The sequence below is a fragment of the Stegodyphus dumicola genome, chromosome 3, assembly GCF_044657685.1.
Source record: "Stegodyphus dumicola isolate Sdum_Otavi_A_Nest chromosome 3, ASM4465768v1".
Classification (NCBI taxonomy): Eukaryota; Metazoa; Arthropoda; class Arachnida; order Araneae; family Eresidae; genus Stegodyphus; species Stegodyphus dumicola.
In genome coordinates, this window is record NC_140770.1 from 148,987,574 (window position 1) to 149,009,137 (window position 21,564).

Below are 21,564 nucleotides of genomic sequence, written 5' to 3' on the forward strand. Positions count from 1 at the left end.
GATGACGTATTACAAAAGCAGCGTCACTAATTTGCATATCGCAGATAACCAGTGTGATAAAGATTAAATAATAACTTTCATTTAACTACACAAAGCAAAACTTACAAACATTCATTTGAAATTAGGAATTAAAACCCTTATTGCTATCTATTGTTATAAACAAATGCAATAAAATAAAAACACCAGTGAAAATTTTAAACATAATGCATAACATTTCATTTAATTGATTGAGATGAAAAATATTATGAGAAACTCCTTTTAGTACTCTTCTGTTATCAGGACCAGATTCAGAAGTGTATGTACGTACGCAAGTGCATATATATGTACATACATATATAAATGCATACATGAAAACATACATCCATACATGCATGCATATAGATATATATACACCGTACATAGTCCGTAATCCGGACGATCATTATGCGGAATGATCTATAATCCGGACCTCAAAGTCACAAACTTACACATGTGCGTTTAATGCATGTGTCCACTACGCATGCACGTAAAGCGTTTACCCATGCGCGCTTCCGATAGAAAGTGACAGAGAGGTTATTGAAGACGAAAAAATTTTGATTGACAAGTTAGTAGGTATTCAATTAGAAGTATTGGTTATTCAATTATACAGCAATTAGAAGACTTGAACAGTGGAACTTTGTAACTGAACAAGAAATTATGTCTATTCATAGAATTGAAGAGAAAACACAAAAGACGAAGCAACTTAAACAACTTACATTGAAGGAAATGTTTAATACAGTAAACAAATAAATATTAAGTTTTTTTTTTTTTTTTTTTTTTTTTTTTTTTTTTTTTTTTTTTTTGTAAATTTTGATATTTTTTAGATCATAATTGCTCTTTATTTCATAAATTATGGTTTCATATTTTTAATTGTATAATTTCTGCATGCCATCTTACCAGATTTAAATTGATGATCTATAATCCGGAAAAAATCCTAATTCAGAATCGCCAAAGTCCCAACGAGTCTGGATTATGGACTTTGTACTGTATATATATATATCTAAATTTCTGAATCCGGTCCCGATAACAGAAAGTACCCTCTTTTTTTTGCTTGCAGTTAAAATCTAAATATGATATGACTGATTTCCTCAATATATAAACAGGTATATTTTGTTTTACTGTAAATAATTTTAATTGTGTTTTGTAGATATTGCATCCCCTTTTCTCAGGATTCAAATCTGCAACAATTTTGATGGATTTTAGTAGATAAATTGGTATACACTGCAAACCATATTTATTTCTTTACATCTATAGGTCATTTTCAACTAATTTTCACAATGGCTCAAACTTTTCTATTACTTTCAGTATTACATTAAATTAAACCAAGAAGTAGTTGTATGACAACCTTTAAACATTCAGTACTCTACAATATTTATTACAAATTACATAGTACTAATTACAATTGTTATAAAGAGTGATACATAAAAACCCATGTCATAAAACACCCAATAAAATTTTTAATATAACATATTGAATGTTAAAAATGAGTATTTGAGTAACTTTATTCAGAGAAAATCTCATTTAAGTCAATATTTGACTCTAATTTGCCATGAAACAACAGTTTGTAAGCTGGATAACGACCAGTTAAGCATTAGACAGAAGGTGAAAATTGCAATGCTTTTTGAAGAAATGAAGAGTTTGGCAATACAATCACACTTTTGTAACACTTTGATACAAGATTGGTTCCTTCCTACAGATCTTTCACAGATTGTGTCAGCCAATGGCTCTATGTTAGAGAAGAATTGGCAACACCCAACAAATGTTTGCACACCTGAAAATAGCAACAGGTCCCCTCCTCCTACACTCAGTGTTCCAAGCAAAATGAGGCTCACCCACAAACTAAAAATGTTGTTCTTGATCTCCATATGTGATGTTTAACATGAGTACAACGTCACACTGGGCTCCTGAATGCTACGAAGATGGGGGACAATGACTGCCACTTAGCCCAATATTAATTCATGTGATATCTTTTAATGGGATATTTTGAAAAAGTGTTCGTAATGAATACTGCAAATGTAGCATAACTCAAGGCTCATAACGTGCAACTGTGCTATGCCATTTTAGAAAATATGTATTGGAGAGTTGTGACAAATGCAAAAGTTTGCAAAAAATTGTGAAACAAAATGGTGAATGCATTAAAACGTTCTGCACTAAACTCAATTTTCATGCTCACATCGCTAACTATGTATTAATTTTATATCATTTTGATGATAAATAAATACATAGAAGATAAAGGATATGACATTCCAGGCTCACCCTATAGCTTAAGTATCAAAAGAAAAATCCAAGGTCTGGACTCATTAGGACTTCCACAATTCTGAATTTGGGATTTTTCCGGATATTAGATCATCAGTTTGAATCTAGTAAGATGGCATGTGTAAATAATAAAATTACAAATATGAAATCATAATTTATGAAATAATGAAGCTTTTATGATCTAAAGGATATCAAAATTTAGTGGAAAAAAGCTTAAAATTTATTTGTTTACTTTATTAAACATTTTTTTCAAGTTGTTTAAATTGCTTAAGTTTTTATGCTAATGCTTTCTCTTTAATTTTATAGATAGACATAATTTCTTGTTCAGTTACAAAGTTCTATTGTTGAAATCCCGTAATTGTTGTGTCTAGAATTCCAATGAATTTGTCAATCGAAATTTTTTTGTTTTCAGTAAACTCTTTGTCACTTTCTTCAGTATTGCAGCAGTATTTTCTGGATCTAGAACGATACTACAGATTTCGCCATCTGTTGATTGATTGATGATTGAGGAGCATTGTCATCACAATGAAAAACTTCCTTTATATCATCTTCATTTATTACCGCTTATCCACATTTCTTTACAAAATCCGGTAATTAGAAAATTTCACCTTTAGTTTGCAATATCCAAAACCCTTCTGATTTGCAGCTATCGTCACTATACATATTTGGCTATGTATCCTGAGATTGACAACTAAAGACAAGTCGTTCTGCTAAATTTTATCTTGCTTGTATTGCACACTGAGACAATAAAGCCTGAAAAAATTGTATTAGTTATTCATTATACTAACACTTATAACCTGAATAAATAAATTCCCACATATACTTAAGGCTTATTGGCGGCCAATGCTAGAAATCTTACCACCTGATGCAGTCTCTGCGGGTCCTAAATTTTACTACCAAGCACCTACCCTTGTCTTCCCTAAATTCTGCGGCTTGGTGCAGCCATACAAGCTCTCGTGCTGGTTCTGGGTTTGAATAACAAATCAGTTATTCTTAATTCAAATAGCATTAAATGTAATCATTTGACCTATGAGTATCATTAACAAAATTTATTTTTAGCACATGGAAAGAAATGTTTGTTAAATTTTTCTTGTCAACATTTCTTAGCACATTTAACTTAAATATGTAATCATCACCATGCATAATGTCAACATAAAAGGTTACTCTTTGTTATTCAATTATTAACATAAAAAAAAATTGTTCAGTCGTCGCTACATGATTCATTACTCAAGTTGTCACGTGTTGATAAACATGCGGTGATGAAAGCAAAATATAATTAATAATAATTTGCCAGGTTGGCGTCAGGGATATAAAATGTTAGTAGATGCAAAATCAACAATGTATCTATGTAGAATGTTTCAGTTTGAGATGTATGCTAAGCAGCTATTCAGCTATGGAGCCAATTTATTGATCATACAAATTTATGCTAAAATGATTGTTTCTTCAATAACGAGGTATTTTATTTAGTGTCAAAGTGAAATTATGAATCAGGACTCTTGACATGTTTTATTATGCACAAGGGGGAATCAAATGCACATGCGTAAAGCGCACAGACACACAAACAAAAAAAAAGTTAGTTGTGCCTTTGAGACCGGATTTTAGATCATTCTGGATATTGGACGTGCAAATCTTGAACTTTGTACTGTACTTACTTTTTTTATCAGCAAAACTAATTGATTCATGAATATTTTACACATTTTACATATTTATGCATGGACTATTAATACTTTTAATTATTCAAATTTTTCATTAACATTACATCAAAATTGGGACAGGTAATAATTATACAGTAGTCTTTTATTATTCAAATAAAAGAAAGAGTTACATGCTAATCTTAGAAATAAAAATACATTGAATGTTAAAACAGGCCCCAAAGCAAGCTCCTGCTCAAAGAGTTAACTAAGATTACTCTGATTCCTTACTTTGCATACTGTAGATTGATTATACTACAATACAAAACGTAAAATAACAATATGTAATGTTAAAAGGTCATATATTTTATATGCTCTCTGAAACTAGAAAATTCATGTATTTTGTTTTATTATGAAATTCATTTCATAGAAGTGGGCTGAAAACAAGTTTGATTTCATGGTAAGTAAGCTTTGAAAAATAACTAAAATTTATTAAATTCATGATTATAAATGCATGTGATATAAAATATGAAATATTAAAAGAAACTATTTCAACATACAGAATTAAATGATGCAGATGTGTGGTAAAAAAGTGAAAAAATATTTTTGTGGTACAATCTTAAACAGATATGATATAAGCTACTCTTCCACAGCTGAATATATATTATTCTAGTGATAACCAGCTCTATGCTGAAAAAACATTTTGAGTTGTTAATGGCACTTGTATTACTAAAACTTCCAAATTATTGCAATTATCAATAAGTATATAACAATAGTTAATTTACAATAACTTTCAATTATTTATTGCATTAATAGTAATTAATTACATTTAAATCTATAAATTTATGGGTTCGGTATTATAGCAGGTATACATTTCGCAGAATACATTATGGTTTCAGTAGTGAAAAATCTAAAAAAAATTCTACACATATCTAAAGACTTTTTCCTTCCCCAACCCTAAAAAAATGAAAAAGAGCCGCAATTTGTGCAAACAAGAATCAGAATATTTTTTATAAATTTACTGAATTTTTTTTTTAAATTATGCTAATTCTTGCAGCTTTAGCAACAGCCACAACAGTTATCATTAGGTAACTTACGTAGCTGAGGAAAATGCACTTAGAATGGAAAGAAGACTGGAGTAGCGGCATGAAAAGTAGATTGGAATAAACTGCTATGTACGAAAAGGAAAGAAATTTTTTATAAAGATACCCCTGAATAAGCTAATATGTAAAAATTTTCTATGTATTTAATAAAATTTGCAATAAAAGCATATTTTTTAGCTATCAAAAACAATGTTCAAAGAAGCAAACCTGGTTTATGGAATACTCTGGTACTTTATCTGGAGCACAAGGTGTAACATTATGATGATCATATGGATTTCCAAGGCACAGCCAATCAAAATTTATACTAAAAATACAAATGCATCCTAATATCAAATTCATCACTAAGTCTTCTATGAATGAATTTTGCGATAATTAAAAAGTTTAGAAGTTACCTCAATTTGAGATGAGGAATACGTAAAACTCTAATATCATCATATTTTGAAGCTGTATGAACATACATGTCAAGGTTACCTTTTGTTAGAACCTTTCCTAGAGAAAATAAAGAAAGTTCTAAGTAAAATATCTTACTGAAATGTGAAATGTCTGATGATGTGTGAAATTATAAATTTTATAAATCATAAATCAAATATCTAATTATAAAAAATAACTAAGCGACCTCACAAACCAATTTCAAATTACTTTAAATTTATCATATGATCTGAAATTATCATACACATATCATTTGCCTTTAATTACAATGCTAATTATTAAACTTTTAAATTACAACAAAAAGATTAATATTACACATAAGAAATTCATACACACATCGTACCATGTTTATTATAGGATTAATCTCCCACTCACATAAAGTATAAGGACTGATAAAAAATTTACGATTAATTAAATTATTTTTATTTATTTATTTATTTTTAATTCAAACTCAGATAACTGTAGGGACACTATATTTTTTTTTTTTTTCAAAGAGCTGCCATGTTGAATTATACTTTTTTACAGCATTTTACAAATGATTCCAAAACATAATAATAGACCATTTTGTAACATGTTTTTTAGCACTGCCAGGAAACCATTTCTTCATTTCCTTATTTAAAGAGAACTTCTTTCTATTTAATTCTCTTTTCAACACTGCGAATACTCAGAATTGTACATCATGTTCAGAAATTATGTGTGAACAATATACGAATTAGTTTCAGACAATGCTGTGGTAGCAATATGTGGCTAAGCATTGTTCTGGATTATAATCTGCTGTTTCTTTAGGAATTCCAGTGTTTCCTTACTCATAACTCCACAAAAACGGATATTGAGCATGTTTACATAATAACCAAAATTCATTGTCAGCTCATGTATTGGGAATATTCGCATCCAGATCCCACTGAATGACCTGCATACATGTGCTTTGTTATGCTTCGCAAAATGCGTCTTTGAAGTGGCTTCATCACTGAAATATGAAACATAGCTAAATATTTCACCACCACATGCCTGTTATAACATTTCATTACTGCTGTTTCCATTTTCAACACAAAATTCAATTATACTTGAGCCATATTTCTCAAAGAAATCATTCTCGCCTCCAAGACAAAATATATTCGGTGCTTCTATTTGCTTTATAAACACTGAAGATGACTTTCTCAGAATCAGGGTTTTTATGTTAAATATCAAGAAAATATAAATAGAAACAGACTTGGAAGTGTTTAATCAGCCTGCACAATAATTTAATATCAGCATAAAATGCTATATATCAGATTAAAAGGTATAAAACATTCACTATTGATATGGTATGGTTTACTGAATGCATCAGATATATGTGATCAGCAAAGTGGAATTAATCAACATCTTCATTTAATTCAACATATCTTATCAACTTGTTTAAGCATTTAAATTACTATTTCAAGTAGTAAATTTCTAAGACCGGTTTGCCTTCAATTATTCCAAAATTAAGTGTGTGGTTCTCTGTTGTTTTATAATGATGCTCAACATAATTTCTTTACCACAGGACATGTAAATAAATCTCTGTGTCAATGTGGAATCCAAATAAATTTGAGAGAGAAAGAACAGATTGACTAGGTCACAGTTCAAACAAGGATATATTCATATAAAGGAATGTCATGTATTGTGGTGTAATAAACTGCATGCTATCCTTCCTTTAAAATTAAGTTTCATTTCTTGGCATCATTCGATGCCACTTGAGTTGGTATCTATCCATGTGTTAGTCTTATGAAATTCTGATGCCAACTCATCAAAATAAATTAGGGTTATGGCACTGATTCTGTTGAATTCATGGCATTATAGCTTACAAAAAGCTTAATGATGACAGCATATGAAAACTTAAGGAAGATTTAAGCACATACCTCCGAGAAATCGGGGGAAGACAAAATTATAACAGCATTACATGGATATATTAAACAGCAGCTCGCGGATAAGCTTATGTAGCAGGATATGCAGACTAAATATACAGGCAGTTAATAAACGAATAATCAAACTGAAACTATACATATTAATACAGAACTACGTACAAAGTTGAATATGGGTAACTGTGCTCAACGTAAAGGGGGAGTGTGCCATTGTACTCCTACTGCTGTGTAAGGATCCTAAGTTTTACTAACGTTTATTTTATTTTAAAACTGTACTATCACTTCTTATTTTCTACTTCCGGCCAGAATTAAATGCTTTAACTTGTTTATGCAAATTGTCTTGCTAACACCAAGTACTTAAGTTGTGGCTTTTTGCCAAGAGAAATAGAGGAAGGAGTTAGAGGAAGGAAGCCGCTTGCCACTGTAGTTTTACGAGTTTTCACTCTGTTGCTGGTTGCCTTTAAGGCCTGAGGTTTAGCTCTCTTGATAATTGCAGACGTATCGTAGTTTTAGCAGCTCGGCGTACTACATACGTACCTTTTTTAAATAAAGGCCAATCTTAGTGCTAGGAATTTGTATACTAATTCAAAGTTAGTTTTTAGTTAGAGTTTTAGTTAATAGTTTTTATATTCTTACGTTCAGACAACAAGTGGTTGGTCTCTGTATTTCGAAGTTTCAGAAATACCTGTAAAGTATTGAAAATAAAGGGTTTCGTATACCCTTCCTGCTTCTGTTGTCTACTTCACACCTTCCTGAACATAGCTTGAGTAAGCTCCTTGTTCCTATTCGGGACCATTCATGTTACAATGCAAAGCAAGAGAAACACCAGTCCTGATAGCTGTGGAAAACTCACATTATGATCAAGTTCACAGTTGGCTGCATACAGCTTGATATGGCTGAGTAAACAGTAGCACAGTGTGAAATGACAGAGCCAATTTTATTTCGTACAGATCTGTTATTACAAGTTAGCAGCCTACATTGAATAGTCTGTGGAAGCTGGATTTTTCTGATATTTATCAGCAGCCAAATATGTATCAGTTTGCTGCTCCTTTCCTGTGTATGTAGAAAGATCTGTGTTGCTGCACAGAGGTGATGCAAATCCACAGAGAACAGACTGTATTCACAGAAAAGTTGTGTCAGCAATGAGAAGCTACTTCATAGGTCTTCAGATACCTTTGGAAAGATGAACTATGAAATTAGCAATTATCTCATTGGTAAAGCTGAGATTCATCCCTGACAGGCTCCATCCTGCATTTAGTCACACCAAAACAAGAGGTTTATCTTGCACTAACAAACTAGAATCTTTATTTTTCAAGCAGAATTCTGAAGCGATGGATCTTTTATCAACAAACCCAGCTGAATAATATCAGCTAACAAATCTCTTTGCTTCTAAAACTGCTTAGTTCTATATGGATGAAATCCTAAATGGGACTAAGAGTTGGCAGAAAGTCATCAATGTGAATGATGCTTATGTTTCACAATGACAACTTTTGATGTTAAAAAAACTGAACATTCATGGTGCACTCATAAATTGGCCCAGCTTTCCCAAAAACCTAAAATTGAGCTGCAATATATTAAAACAAGACAAAACAGATGTTTATTTCTTTTAATATGCCAAACTAAAAGTTGGAAATTGATAATCATATTAACTTCAGTATCTGGTAGATTCATAACTGCCACATGAATGTTTAGTAACCTGAAGTTATCACAACGAAAAATCTCTCTCTCTTAAGCTTATTTCGGAACACATACAAATCAATGAACTATGCCAAGAATTAAATAATTTGTAAAATTAACATAAATTTATTTTCCATCAAGGAGTGAAAAAATAGTAGAAGTGTGTATATTATTATGTCTTAAAATCCATAAAGGTTTCCCAAATAGAAATGCGAAGAAAACTTGAATCTTTAAGGGAGCTTTAAGCAATCACAGGTTTTACAAATAAAAACAACTAGTTAAAAATAGCTCAAATGTGAAACAAGAGATACTGATGTTAATTAACTTTAATGCAGAAATAATTATCATCAATTTGGACCTAAAATTGCAGGATCACTATGATTAAAAATCCATAACTTACTGCAAACATAATGAAATTGCTAAATCACTCATACAGCAAAGATTAATAAACATAAAAACACCAGTCCACAATCAACCTCATGGCTCTTTATAGTCACCTACTTATACCACAGCTAATAAAAGGTGAACAATGCCGACTATTCCAGCAAAACTGGCCCTAGAGTATCAAAAATTTATTTTCTGGAAATTTCCAATGTACCACTGTGTTGATAAGAAATACATAAATACTACAAAAACTGATGACGGAAATTTGTCGCCATAGCCATGAAAATCTTAAGAGCATTTACCTTTAGTTCTTTTTTAGTTATTAGTACCATATTCAATCTCTATTTACACAAAACAGCAAAAATTTCAAATTAGTAAAGTAACTGAATGGGTTTAAATATAATTACCAATTAAGAAATACAGTACAAAGTCTTTAATCTGGACTCGTCGGGACTTTGGCGATTCTGGATTAGGGGTTTTTCCGGATTATAGATAATCAATTTAAATCTGGTAAGATGGCATGCAGAAATCATAAAATTAAAAATAGGAAACCGTAATTTATGAAATAAAGAGCAATTATGATCTAACGGGTACCAAAATTTACAAAAAAAAGGTTAATATTTATTTGTTTACTTTATTAAACATTTCTTTCAATGCGCTGACAGATCAACTTCCAGTTCATTGCACGCTGCGACCCCCCCAGAGCAGCGTGAAATTGATAATCAAATTTTGGAATGGTTAGAGAAACAAAGGACATGCCTTTATCCATTTTTTGCAGCAGTTCCACTTTTTGTTTGATGGACATCGAAACATGCTTTTGCTTTGTAGATCCTTTGGCAGCTCCAGAATCGGAAACTCTTTTTGACATAATTGAAAGTTCAAGCTTATTTTTTATAAAATTGCTTTAACAGTCTGCAAAAATTAATAAGCCAGATCCAATTAGAAGATTAAGGAACAATGCAATCTGCAACAATAACTGTAATAGATAATTAGATAATTTTAGCCTAGCTTATACTGTCCGTTATAGATTAAACGCGCATGTGTAAAGGTATTATGCGCATGCATAGCGTTTACGCATGCGCAGAGCATTTGTAGCTTTGAGGTCCAGATTATAGATCATGATAAAACTAATAGTACAAAGTCCGTAATCCAGACGTCCATTATCCGGAATGATCTACAATCCGGAACTCAAAGCCACAAACTTTTTTTTTTTGATATGCTTTACGCATGCGCATGCACGTTGGGAGGATGTGTCTCCAGATACATTTAAAAATGCATAGCATAATTTATGGCCAGCTACCATATTTCATGGTGAGGACAATGAAGATGATAGTCGCGAATTTGATGGTTTTCGGACATTGCAAACTAAAGTTGTAATTTTCCAGTTATTGGATTTTGTAAAGAAATGTGGAGAAGTAGTAATAAATGAAGATGATATATAACAGAAGTTTTTCATTGCAACAACCATGCCTTATCATCAATCAATTAACGGATGGTGAAATCTGTACTATGGTTCTAGATCCAGAAAATACCGCTTCCAATAGTGAAGAAAAACACAGAGGTTATAGAAAACAAAAAAAATTCGACTGACAAGTTAGTCGGAATTCTCGACACAGCAATTACAGGACTTGAACAGTGGAACTTTGTAATTGAACAAAAAATTATTTCTGTTTATAGAATTAAAGAGAAAGTATTAGCACAAAAAACAAAGCAATTTAAACAATTCACATTGAAAGAAATGTTTAATACGGAAAACAAATAAATATTAAGCTTTTTTTGTATATTTTGATACCCTTTAGATCATAATTGCTCTCTATTTCATAAATTACAGTTTCATATTTTTAATTGTATAATTTCTGCATGCCATCTTACCAGATTTAAATTGATCATCTATAATAAGGAAAAACCCAAATCCGAAATCGCCGAAATCCCGACAAATCCGGATTACGGACTTTGTACTGTACTAGAAAATAAAGTAATTACAAAAATTTACAATAATAGTTTGGGAGAAACGATTTCTATGTACGAGGCGTATTCGGAAACTAAGTACCGTTTTGAAAAAAAAAATAGTAAAACAATTTTTTCGAATCCAATTTTAATTTTACATGAAAATGCATGTCTTAAACTATTTTTCAACATAGTTTGAGGCAATGATCAAACACTTGTCATAGCGGGTGACCAGTTTTTGTATACCATCATCAAAGAAACTTCCCGCCAGTTTCGATAACCACGACTCCACAGCATTTTTTGTGTCATTGTCAGATTCAAAGCGCTTGCCACCAAGCTTGCGCTTCACATGCAGGAACAAGTGATAGTCGGACGGCGCCAAGTCGGGCTGTACGGCGGGTGATCAAACTGCTCCGAATGAAACTGTCGAATTAATGATTGAGTGACACCAGCAGTATGGGGCCGAGCATTGCCATGGAGCAACACAATTCCTTTACTGAGCATTCCTCTTCGTTTGTTTTGAATGGCATGCCTTAGTTTTGTTAAAGTCTCACAATATTGTGCCGCATTAAAGGTTTCACCATCTGGGAAGAAATTCAGTAAGCAAAACGCCTTTCCTATCCCAGAAGACAGTGCACATGATTTTTTGTGATGACATTGTCACTTTGAACTTTTTTTTTTTTTTTTTTTTTTTAGAATAAGAGTGTCTCCACTCCGATTGTTTTTTTTTTTTTTATTCTGGTGTGAAATGACACACCCAAGTATCATCACCTGTCACAATTTGGTTTAAAAAGTTTTCTCCCTCATCACTGCGTGAGAAATGTCAGGGCACTACCAAGTCGCTTTGTTTTGTGAACATCAGTGAGCATTTTTGGAACCCATCGGGAACACAGTTTGCGATAATTCAAGCGGTCAGACACAATTTCGAACAAAACAGTAAGTGAAATTTGTGGAAATGCCTCTGAAAGAGTTGTCATTGTGAAGCGTCTGTTCTCATGAATTGCTTCGTCAACTTTCCTTACCAAATCATCGGTGACAACAGAAGGCCGACCACTCCAAACCTCGGCGTGGACATTTGTTCAACCTGCATTAAACATTCTTACCCACTTTCTCACCATTCCATCACTTATCCCGTATTCACCGTAAACTTCTGTCACTTGACGATAAATTTTGGCCGGTTTAACATTCCTCGCGTTCAAAAATTTAATCACGGCACGAATCTCACAGTCAGCGGGAGAACTAATTGTCTTAAACATTTTGAATGTGCACAGCAAACTGAAAACACAACATAGAGCAACCAAAATGGCGACAATTGAAAGTCGGTGAACAAGAAAGACTAGTGTGCATGCGTGGGACGCCTACCACAGCACTGCGATGGCGCTAGAATGAAACGGTACTTAGTTTCTGAATATGCTACGTATATAATTAAACATGCATCATTTTTTTTAAACTGAAACCATATATATTTTTACTAATAATAAATATTGTTTTAGAATTAAAAAAAGGGGGTGATACAAATGGATTTCACTTTTAAATATTTTTAAGTGAAGTCTAATTTGGAAATGACATTAAAACATTCAGTGGCATTACATGACACTATAAAAATAAATAAAAATTTTAAAATAAACTGTAATACTAATTTGTGCAGTTTTAAATGTACACAGCGAAATACAAACCAGTAGTCCACTCAATAAAGACATCTGACCAAGATATTTCCATATGTTCAGTAGTATTATAGGGATCAAGAGATGCTCGCATATATAAAATAAGATGCTGAGCTAATATTGTGAGTCGACCATGGTAAAGAAGTCTCATTTTATCCCACCACGGAAGAGCAGGGCTAGGATCCAATGATGGTCTACTAACAAACTCCACTGCTAAACTAATTTGAGAAACAACAGGTTCCCAACTAGGACCATAAGCCATAGACATTTCTTCCATATCTGGAAAAGTAAATAATGGTTAATTTGCTTTATGTAAACCAACATAGGAACCATTAATTATTAACATATTTATATATGCATCACTTAAAGAGTTTTTAATCAAAAATAATATAAGAAGAAATATTCAATAAAAATCAAAATAATAAATGGGCAAACAAAATAATTTTCACTATAATTAACCATATGTTGTAATTAACAATATGTTTTTCTCTCTCTTTTTCTATATATACCATAGTTACTTATACGTCCCCCCTTTCCCTACTAATTTTACTATTCAAAAACTGGGAGGGAAAAAATACACCCTTCATTAGCTATTTCTAAAAAGATGGTTTCAATGTTAAAAACGGCACATTCAAAAGCACATATGAAAGACATACTAATATTACTAGACTAACCACTACATGGTCAGCCTTCGTCTAGCTTTTAAATGTACCGGAAAAATGCCTAAAGGGCCAAATAAATTATGCCAATTTAATTTAATGCCTAACATTAAATTTAAAAACTTCACAGAATTTTACTCTGCAGAACAACTTTATCAAAAAAAAAAAAAAAAAAAAAAAAGACACAAATTTCAATAAAAATATATTACATATTAAAAAAAACTACACTGAAATAAGCAATATCCCCTAATACAAATATTAATTATCCTAATAAATAAATTAACCAACTCCCAGTTGCCTTCTCTCAACAAAATTCCAGTATCCAAGAGAATCATTAAATTTAAAAACTATTAAAAAAAGAATTATGGCCCTCATTTTTCGAAGTGCCAACAGCGCTGATTTTCAGTAGTCCAATATATAAAGCACTGAATGAAAAACTGCTGCCAAAACCACATTTATAAATGAATGTAACTATTTGAAATGATGAGATTTCATCAAAAAAGACAAAATTTTAAAAAAAATCTGATTTGAATTTTGAAAAAAATCGCTTTGAGGTGCACTGGCTATTGTCTAGATGCACCTATGTTCCAAATTTCGTAGCCCTGGGTCTATTAGCTTACATGCAGCATGAACGAAAGACACACACACAGACTCTTTCTTTTATTATATGTAGAGATAATGCATTTCTTAGGATTTATTAATTTCAATAGTGTTACTTTTTACTTACACAAAGTTTACTTACTTTTTACTTTTCTATTCAAGCATATATTTTATACTGTTATCATAAATCATAAGTTTTTAAACCACACACTGAAAAACTGGGGTGAAATATAAGAGTAAATATAGTGTGTGTGCATATGTATTTATATATATCAGGCAACAAATACGTGAAAGAAATGAAATATAAAACCAGTACAGTCCCAACTTTCTGAATGAAAATGTAAAAAGATCCTATCAACTCAATGTATTGAAACCAGAAGAAACTTTGACAACAACAGAAATGCATAAAAAGAAAAAGGAAGAGGAACCCAATCAAAATCTGATTCAACATTATCAAGAGTAGGTGGATCAGATCCCAATTGAGTCAACTTTCTAGGAAACCATTGTTTTTCAGTTCACCCAAAAGTAGCTGATGAACCATTTTAAATTATTTAATCATTATAGTTCATCTGAAAATTTCAAATGCCCCCTCAACACAGCCAATTTCCTATCAATAATACATAAAAGCAAATTCTAATTAAATGAATTAAGTTTGTCTAATAAAGCAAAAAGTAATATATATTAGGCAAATTGAATTTATTTTATTAGAATTATTGTGCTATATATAAATATATATATATATATATTCAGCTATTTAACAAATAAAAGGGCAAAAGAAACTTACAATATTGTGGATAAATATTGGCTGTGTAATGTCTACATTTTTTGCACTGCACATGAACACAAACACTGAACCACTAATAGGGATTTTTGCTTCAAAATCTAAAGTTCATAAATCATACACTGAAAAACTGGAGAGAATACAATTTCAAAAGTCTACTGTATCTAAATTTCAAACCTAATTTCTATATGATTATTTAATCATATAAATACTATTTTATAATAAGTGATATAAGTACTTGTTCCCTGGATTGGATTATATAATTAAAGCAAACCATAAGAGGGTTTCTGCTAAAGCTTTAATTTTGATTGACGATATGCCTGAAGAAGTGAATGAGGGCCTTCCTCTACTGCCAGCCTCTCTCAATGTTTTTTCAATAAGCAGGTTTTAAATCCTCCCATTTGCAATGAATGATATGACAGTCATAATTATCCATGTCTTCTGTGAGATTCAAACATAAATCAAATTACTTGGCAGTCAGTCAGCCTTTAACCCTGTAATTCTGTTGGAGGTCAATGCATGTCCTTTCTTATTAATCCACACTAAATGTAGAATTGCATATTATTGATTCCATATGCAGATACTTTAATTATTTTCCTATGATCTGCTTCTTTTCATAAACTTGGAAGGCATTAAGTTTAAATTAACCACAAAATTTCTAACTTCCACTGTCTTTTCCATTCACATTTCTCAGTTAACCACAGGTGGTCAAAAATGTAAATTTTATTACTAAGAAAGAAGATGCTGCACGTTTCTTAATATACCAACTAGATGTGGTTCTCTGAAGAAAACATTTTGCCACATTACAACATATACTTCATCTTTCCACCAGCAAATGATTAAATTGGAAAGGTACATAAATATATAGAATCACTGAATTTTTGTGCTTTGAATTAGAATGAATATTTTTGCTAATGAATATTTTAATCTTATATTCTTAAAAAAGAAAAGGTCTGGTGCTTATGACAGTTAACTGAATGCATAAAGTGTAACTGATAAATAATTATGTATAAATAATTTGCACACAAATGCTTTTATATAGCTTTAATCCATCTGACAGCTACCCAAAAATGGTCTATACTAACTTCAGTAATTTGTACATCATTTTCAATTAGCATCTAATAATTGAAAATAATATTTACAAAAGTGGTATGTTCATTTTTACATTTTATATACTCTTAAAAAAATATAAACAGAAATACAAAACTAAAAATTTTGACTTACCAAATGTAAGATCATGATAAAATTTTAGAGGCTGCATGCTTCGTTCTATATCTACAGTAGACCAAGGATCATCTATTTCCAATTTTGATGTCCTCCTAGCTAGAAAATAATAAAAGTGGAAAACCCCTACTTTCATGAAACTTTTTTAAGTAATGCAATACACACATAAATACAAATACAACAGTGATTATATGCAAAGTACATGCTCTTGTGGGAAGTGATTTATACATTCTAATCATTCATTGTTACAAAAAATTTCCCATTAATTACTCAAGACATAAAATGAAAAAAAAAAATCTCAAAGCTTTCATATTTGATATTATGCCCAAAGAGGCGTTTTTTAATGTTTCGCGTGTTACCTTTATTTACTAAATATCATATTCTTCGCACTTAAACCATAATATTTATTTCAACAGCAGTATCACAAAATAATTTTAAAAGAGCCTATCTTTAGAATTTCCAATACACAGTCTTGCGTGCTAGAGATAATTTTTTTTTTTTTTCATACAGTACTGCCATTGCTTACACTGGTATCATTGAGTTTGTTAATATGAAACAGATAATACAACAAATTCCAAATTTGGGCTTCCAAGATGCCCTTATTTGAATGGAGGACTTCAAAATTTGATGTCTCTAAGTGCTGTTGTTTTTTCATAGTGTGAGAAATATACATACATTCATGCAGATTCTTCATTATTGAATTTCTCTAAATATAAAGTAGGGCTCTAATATTTGGTGTTAACAATTTGAAAAGTGAAACGCCATTTATAGTGAACCAATGGAAAATGCCAAAATGAATTAATGCCAAACAAAAAATGGCAAAACAAAATTAATAGCCCTTCTGGTCAAATTGACTCTTTGGGCTAATAAACAATTTAGGCAATCACAAATACTTTCCTCTTACATAAAAATTTTATTGCCTTACATGTTTCATTACAACATCAAATAATTTAAATGATTCATTTGGAGAAAATGTTCATTAATAACTAAAAAATATCTTTTTAAAAAAGTCTTAAAACAAGAACCTGAAAATTAAACTTTATTATTTAACTTTTTTAATAATTTAATACTTCTAATCTTCATTTTATGTAAATATACCTCTATGGGAAGCTTCTTCTTCTGCACCAATGAGAAATCCCCATATATTGAGTTCTCGAATTTGCAAAGGCATCTGGGGGAAATCTCTCATTTGCCATGTCCATGACTTCGCAGTACATCTGATTTTTCTTGCCCACAGTGTTGTAAATTCAATACCTTCTTCAGGGTATGGACTAAAAAAAATGACAACAATCTTTGTATTACAGAAAATTATACATAAAGAATTCAGATAGAGTAAACTAAATCTAATAATAGACATGATCTAACATAGGAGTTCTCAACCATGGAGAGATTTCTCCTAGGGAAGGGAATTTCTTAGTTTAAGGAGGGGGAGGGGAATGAAGTTGGCCTTTTATTTAGCTAAAACAATTAGTTTTAGTTTATGAATATGAACAAAAAATACTTTTATTTAAGTTTTGGTATTCATCAACATTTTACATTTTTTGTTGTTTAATTTAAAAAAACACTTAAAAAATAATCTAAACCTAAATAAATATACATGTATTTTTTTTTTTTTTTTTTAGTTTGGGAAAGGAAGGGGAGAATGATCTTCTAGTAATGATGAAAGGGGTGCATGGGGCAAAAAAGATTGAGTGCCATTCCTCTAACAGAACTGATGGTCACAACTTTAAGAGATGATAACAGAAAATGGGGGAAAAAACATTTTTATAATACAATGTACAGTGGAATGTAACATGAAAATGGGAACATGATACAAACAACACACAGAATGGAAAGTCATTTTACACACGAATATTTACAGGAATGGTTTAAATGCATAACCACCAATTACAGTACATGAATTACAATGATGATGACATAAAAGGCATACACACAACAATGCTCAGCGGGATTACAATTGTTGTTGCCATCAGATTTGGCAACTCAATGCTTTGAATTCCACAAACTATATATCCTAAACCAGCTGCAAATTTAATCATGTCTTCTTCCCATTATATTGTATATATACAATAAATGAGAATCTGCTATTTGCATTCCTTCTTGATATATCAATTTTAATGGCCAGCAGTGTACTTCTGCAGCAGCAACAATAATTCTGGCAACAAGATACTCAGGAGAGTAAATCTTGTGATACACGTATGCAGTTGCTGGCTGTTCATTTGAACAATACTTGTACATATAATCAAACAATATTTCTTGTAAATGTCATGATTAAAATGACTTTTCATTTTTAACATTATTCAAAATTACTGTGTTTTGGTACTCATATTTCACATTCACATTTACATTATACACACATTACATATTGTCATGTTCTATCTCTCCTTAAAATTGTAACCATTGTGTTACACTCTATATAACCTGGATTTTAAGCAAATACTTATTTTATGCATTATGACTTTTATATACTTGGGTTATTTAGCATACTTAAATTCAAATAAAGCATAAAATGGACAAGCAGTAGAATTTATCACTTGCAGCAGTAAATTAGTTTAAATTATTAGTTGGTGAAAAAAATTTCCTTGATTAATCATATTTTCGACTAAAGTTCAGATAAATCTAAGTTGAATGTTCAGTTCCTTTTATTCACACTAAAAGAAACTGGACATTTATTTAGCTTTAGCAATAGCAACTTAATTAATTATTGCTGATTATATAGCTTAGTTCTAGTGTATGCAAGTTGTACGAATCATTGAGTTATAATTTAAGTCTGCACATACCTACTGATCACATATTGAATATTTGTTTGTTTTTACTTCTTTTCTGTTTTATTTCCTACCAGCTGATTCAGTTACTGATAACAACAAAAATCTAGCCACAATAGTCAGATGATAAGCTAGATAAATTTTAGAGAAATGTTAGAAATTTATGATACAAAATGTACACAAAACTAAATAGATAATTGAAGGAATTCATTTTTTTATTCCAATTTAAACTATATTAAAATTCCCTTTTAATTCAAAACTCTAATTCATCAACATTCAAAATGAAAATAAAGTTTCTAAAAAATACCTTTCTGCATCTAATAATTTCATACAGCGAATAACACGTTCAGTGCCATGGTACGATGTATCAGCAATTGCTATGAATTCTATATCATCAAGTCTCCAGGTACATAAGGAAGTTCGCATTGAATTTTTCAGGTATAGTTGCTGAGAACGCTGAATGTAGATTTCCGCATTTTTCTTTGCTAATTTAGAATAGAGCAAGTTGATTTTCTCACCTAGGATATAATTAAAACCAATACTTTATTGAAAAATTCATCAGAATATTTAAATAAATTTTAAAAATTATTTCCTACATTATAAGATAAGAAAGATAAGATAAAATATGAAATTCTTACTAGGTAAAAGTAAATTTGTTCGGCGAAAATTTTCAATTTTTTCGTCAAGCATTCGTTTTCTTTTTAAGCTTTCATGATATTCATCTTCAAGTAACTAAAGTATGTGAATAATAAAAATCAATGAAACTACTATTTAAATTTTTAAATTATCATTTATTAAAATTTTCTGTTCCATTAAAAGTATTATGCTTCTATAAAACTCTTAAGTTGATATACTGAGAACTATATATCTGATGTGGAAATTGAACTTAATTCAAATTATCAAAAACAATATATGTACATTAAAATATATGCAACTTACATAATTACATAATTAATATACAAACAACAAATTCATCCTATGTTTTCTAGCCTTAGCAAAAACTCACAAGTAAAGATCGTCAGCAGGCAGCATCTGTACTGATGTTCCACCTACCTTCCTAGCTTTAGTACATCATTTAACATGCACATTGCCAATAAAGCACTTCTTTCAGGCGAGAGTTATTTCATCATATTAATCATTTTGGGTCTGTGAGAACTAATCTGTCCAAATATGCAAATTTTTTCAAAATTTCATTTTATTTTACTCTTTTAAATTTTAGAATTTAGACAACAGTGTGGTACTCAGTTTCTGTTTAATGTATTTGTAGGATTTCATGAAAATTTAAATCTCAATAATTCTGATGATTTGGCCACAGCATTACCTTTGTCTGTGTATTTTGTTCAGATTCCAAAATAATATAACTTTAGTTTCATATGTTCCAAAGTGGGATAAAACAGTGATCTTCTTGTCATTAATGCATCATAATGACAAAACTGACGAAAGTATGGATGACAAGAAAAAACTTGAAATCATAACGTTTTGTAATGAAACAAAAGGTGGTGTTGACTGTGTCAACGAGAGAGTGGATTTGATAATGTTGCTCGAAACACGAGACGTTGGCCAATGGTTGTTTTTTTATGCCCTACTAAATATAGCAGCTTATAATTCATATTTAATTTTTAAATCAAATGCACCTGATAGTTTTGTTGATATATTTTAGAATTTTAGTATCACAAATATGTTTAAATAAAAGAAGATAAAGTTGTTTTAATTTAAAAATGACGCGAATACAATATATCTGATGTAAAGTATTAACGAGTCTCACAAACCCAACCCATATATGTACGGCCTTTTTTTTTTACCCATGCACTCACGGATTAAGAATACATTTAAATAAATAAGTAAATGAATATATAATAAACAAACAGAAAGGAAAAAAAAACTCAACTACTAAACCAAACTGTTATAATTCAAATTTATTCATTTATAACAATTACAACAAGATGCAATATTTACACAATGTATAGTGTGTTCACTACATGAAGGGAGTTGACCTTACCTATTAGGAAGGACAGTTGATTTCCCTGCAGGGAGACAAGCAGAAAATTCATCCAAAGTTGCAAATGAGTGAATCCGAATTCCATTATTATAGTGCACATGTTATTTTACATAAAATTATGTCATTATTTACCTAGTTACCTAATGTGATTATTTTACTTAGTTTACCTAATATAAGATGCTAGGATCTTGACACCATGTGATGTAGGTATAGTCAAGTCTCTTTTCCTGGTGGACCTTCACAACAAGTGTATCATATACGCATCAGTACTAAATCCTCTTACGCGAAGGCATGCCCCTTAGCGCAACTCACCTGGAAGATGGTGTATTGTTGCAGTAGTACTATTTCGCAAGATGTGGTATTTTGCATCGCTAAGCATAACTTTAAAAAAAAATTCATTAAAAATATTTTTTTATCAATTGTTTTGATTTTTTTTCTAATGGTATCTAACAGTAATATAATCATAAATACAGAATATCAAGAGATTCTGAAAAAATTTTAATTAAAATCTAAATGCAAAATAAAGTATTTGATTTGTCTTGATGAA

General features: G+C 30.8%; 1 protein-coding gene across 2 annotated transcripts in view; it reads right to left on the reverse strand.

The window, feature by feature from the left end:
- hob (bridge-like lipid transfer protein family member hobbit) overlaps positions 1-21,564 on the reverse strand; it is a 155,046-nt gene that overhangs the window by 66,057 nt on the left and 67,425 nt on the right. For both annotated transcript variants that reach the window (XM_085813453.1, XM_035368583.2), the window contains 7 exons: positions 19,657-19,750; positions 19,326-19,536; positions 17,352-17,524; positions 16,254-16,352; positions 13,002-13,268; positions 5,401-5,497; positions 5,216-5,312 (listed from right to left, as the gene is read on the reverse strand). In XM_085813453.1, coding sequence (XP_085669579.1) covers positions 5,216-5,312; positions 5,401-5,497; positions 13,002-13,268; positions 16,254-16,352; positions 17,352-17,524; positions 19,326-19,536; positions 19,657-19,750 — 1,038 coding nt within the window. The remainder of the gene's footprint in view (positions 1-5,215; positions 5,313-5,400; positions 5,498-13,001; positions 13,269-16,253; positions 16,353-17,351; positions 17,525-19,325; positions 19,537-19,656; positions 19,751-21,564) is intronic.